Raw genomic sequence first — 3338 nt, 5'->3', positions numbered from 1 at the left:
CAGGCATGCATGGGCATGTGTCCACACTCACACAGGCATGCACACACACACACACACACACATAGAGGCACACAGACATGTGTACACACTCACACAAACCCAAACATACACACTTTCATTCTTTCCACAATCCCACGCCCTATTATTGGCTGATAAAGTGTGGGGAAGAATAACTAGGTATAAGACAGGGTTTTCCTAAGGCCACTCAAAGTTTGACTCCCCCCCCCCCCCCATCCTTCATACTCTCTGCTCAAATCAAGAAACTTCATCCGCCAACTCTGTCCCTTACAGTTGCCAATCACAGCTCCAGCCTGCTAACAGACTGCTGTCTTATCCAATCACGCTTCAGATGACTGTGTCTGAGTGTTGTGATTGGCAAAAGGGGCAATTCTGTTGAAGCATCTCCGCTCATTCCGCCCCCCCCATTGTTGCACTTCAGGTCTTTGTCCGTCTCTAAAGCTCGTAAAGCGCTAGTGAAGCTTACTGCCGTTAGCATACACGTTCTCTAGTTTTACTCTTCATCTTGTTGTCACCCCAACTGGCAACTGGCAACGGGCAACAGGATACCCCCCCCCCCCCCCCCCCCCCCAAGTCTCTTCTTTCAAAATGTTTCTGTCAAGCAACGGAAAATATAACAATACTGCATTTTAAGAAGAACATCACACTGATGTAAAATCATATCTGAAGTAGGTATTACAAGTATTTACAGGACTCTTCTTCTTTTTTTCTCTTTTTTTTGACGCAAAAAGTGGAATTGGAACGAAGACGGGAGGCTAGTCGTGGGGAAATAAAAGACTTACGCAGGCTCTGGTCAGTTCAGGTCTGAGAGCCTGGCATGAGGGACTGCCTTCATCCTCTTGTCCGCCATCTTCTTCATTAACCTCCTCCTCTTCCTCCTCCTCCATCTCCGACGAAGAAACTGGATCTCTGGGCATCTCGTTCAGTCTCAGAGTCCATCTCTCAGTTCATGTCCTTCAAAGGTAGGTGTGTGTTCACTTGGGGTGTGTTCCAACTCATCGGGGTGTGTGTATAGGAAAAGAGTTTATAGGGCTTTCTGTACAGTGGTGTGTGTATGTGTGTGTGTGTGTGAGCAGGAGATCGGTTTTGCGGTTCTCTGTGTAACTCAACCTAAACCTACACAATCCACAACCCAGCCCATGAGGCTGACTTCCTTTTTAAGCCCCGCCTTTTCCTGTCCACACCTCAACCCGCCAACCCTTTAAAACTACGAGTCCAGACAGAAAATCAAAACAAACAAAACTTACGTCTGCATATTTCTGTTTTTGTTGAGGTGAATATCACCCAAATTAAGACTGATACTCTTAACGCTGAACCTTTGGTCCACAATTTGTTACAGAAATATGACAAAAATAATTCTGTAAATTCTGCAATATTAAAACATAGAGAATGTCCTAGTCTAGTGTGCAAATGAGTACAGGTATATATATATAAGGGTAATTTAAGTGGGAATACTGGAATGCAGTGCAAACAAAGGCCCCACTGCAAAGCACCATGGGAAACGAGTGGGGCGTTCCAACATATATATGCGAGTATATGTGCTCACAGATGACCGATCAATCACCACATGATAAACAAACAAACAAATAAACAGAATATAACAAAACAGCAAAAAAATATATATGGCCATTCACGACCCTTCCACTGGTTGAGGTCCCGCCCCCTTTTTAAGTAAACCAATGAGAAAACACTGTGTTGTCACCGGAATCTCTGGCAGGGGGCGCTGTCGTTCTCCCTCTAATGCTAGTCCCGATAGCGGCTGCCTCAGGAGCAGATCCATGGTCCAGTGCCGGTGTCAAAGCGGCACCAAATCTCGCCCGGACCTGCGCCGCAGTCAGCGGCTGTCTGGGGAGCCAGCTGGGAGGCCTCTTCACCCTGTGAGGCTGGCTCTCTCCTCTCCTCTCCTCTCCTGTCCTCTCCTCTCCCGGCTTTAGCCGTCACTCGTCGTTACAGATCTAGGATCTGAGCTTCTCTCTCCCTCCCCCTCTGTCTCTCTCTCACGCTTCCTGATTGTGACTCTCGCTGTCAGCTCCTGGAGCTGAAGAAATAAACACACAGAGGGGAGGATGGGTCCCCCCCTCAGTGTCGGGTGCCCTCTCAGCTCTTGGTGTTTGGAACCCTTCTGGCATCAATCTTTCCCTCTCTCCAACTACAGGTCCGTGATAATTCCTTCATCTTTAGTGTGGTGTGTTTGTGTGAGTGTGTGTGAATGAGTGAAAACACTAATTCTATGTGGTAATGTGTTGGTATGTGTAGTTGATTGTGTGTGTGTATGCGGGTGTGTGTGTGTGTGTGTGTGTGTGTGTATGTGTGTGAAAAAGAGCTCAAACGTGTGTCTGCATCCTCTGTGTGTGTCTGTGTGAGTAGTCGGAATGCTGTGACGTGTAGGAGAACCGCGTGGAGCTGCCGTACTTCCCCAGGCTTGCCTCTGAGCCCGCCCCTGGAGGTCCAGCCCCTCCCCCTGCCCCGCCCCCTACAGGTGGCCCCACCCCATACATCTCATAGGCTGGGCCGCCCTCCAGAGGAGCCAGGCTTGGAGGGGCAAAGCCCATCCTGTACGAGGGGTAGTGCGAGGGGTAGGCGTAGTTGTCGTAGGCCAGCTGGGGGGACGAGTCTAACAGGCTGCAGTCGGGCGGGAAGTCACCGGGGGAGGGGCCAGCGCTAGCACCGCCCTGCTGGCTCTGCCCCGCCCTGCCGAAGGTGTTGAACTGGGCGTAGCTGTTGTGGGAGAGGCGTGATGGGGGGCGGGGGTCATAGCAGCCCCCCCCTCGAGAACCCGGCGCCAGACTCCCCGGCGTGCCCCCGCCTCCCCCGGCTGCTCCCCCGGCCCCGCCCCCGGCAGAGCTGGCGCTCACGCTGACCGTGGCCCCGCCCCCTGCTGTGGTGGTGGTGCGGTACTCTGAGTAGTGCATGGAGCGAGAGGCCGGGCGACCCTCGTCATGGGTGGAGGCACGCACGTTATAATAGCCATTAGTGGGGTCCTGCAGGGGAGAGAGAGGGGGAGGAGAGGGAGAAGAGAGAAAGGGAGAGAGAGAGAGAGACAGAGAGAGAGAGAAGGAAAGAGTGAGAGAGAGACAGAACAGAGAAGGGAGATAGAAAATGAAAGACAGGGATTGAAGGGAGGAGAGGGAGTCAGAAGAGTGTTAGAATGTGTGATTCAGCTATAATGAAGTCAGCGGCTGTGTGACAGTTCCATCTGTGATACCCAAACACACACACAACCCACATCGACACACACATACCACAAAAAAAAACCAACATGTGACAGGCTGAGTGTATGTTAGAAAATCTCCTAACACACGTTACAAAGAAGCTGTGAG

General features: G+C 51.3%; 1 protein-coding gene across 2 annotated transcripts in view; it reads right to left on the bottom strand.

The window, feature by feature from the left end:
• Window positions 1-601: 601 nt before the first annotated feature.
• The window catches only part of kirrel1a (kirre like nephrin family adhesion molecule 1a), a 44106-nt gene continuing 41369 nt past the window's right edge, over window positions 602-3338 (bottom strand). For both annotated transcript variants that reach the window (XM_080860147.1, XM_080860148.1), the window contains exon 15: window positions 602-2999. In XM_080860147.1, coding sequence (XP_080716273.1) covers window positions 2343-2999 — 657 coding nt within the window. In that variant the 3' untranslated portion in view covers window positions 602-2342. The remainder of the gene's footprint in view (window positions 3000-3338) is intronic.

Source organism: Sprattus sprattus, assembly GCF_963457725.1.
Source record: "Sprattus sprattus genome assembly, chromosome: 21".
In the NCBI taxonomy this organism is placed as follows: Eukaryota; Metazoa; Chordata; class Actinopteri; order Clupeiformes; family Clupeidae; genus Sprattus; species Sprattus sprattus.
The sequence above is the reverse complement of the archived record's forward strand: the minus strand, read 5'-3'. Positions and strand labels throughout refer to the sequence as shown.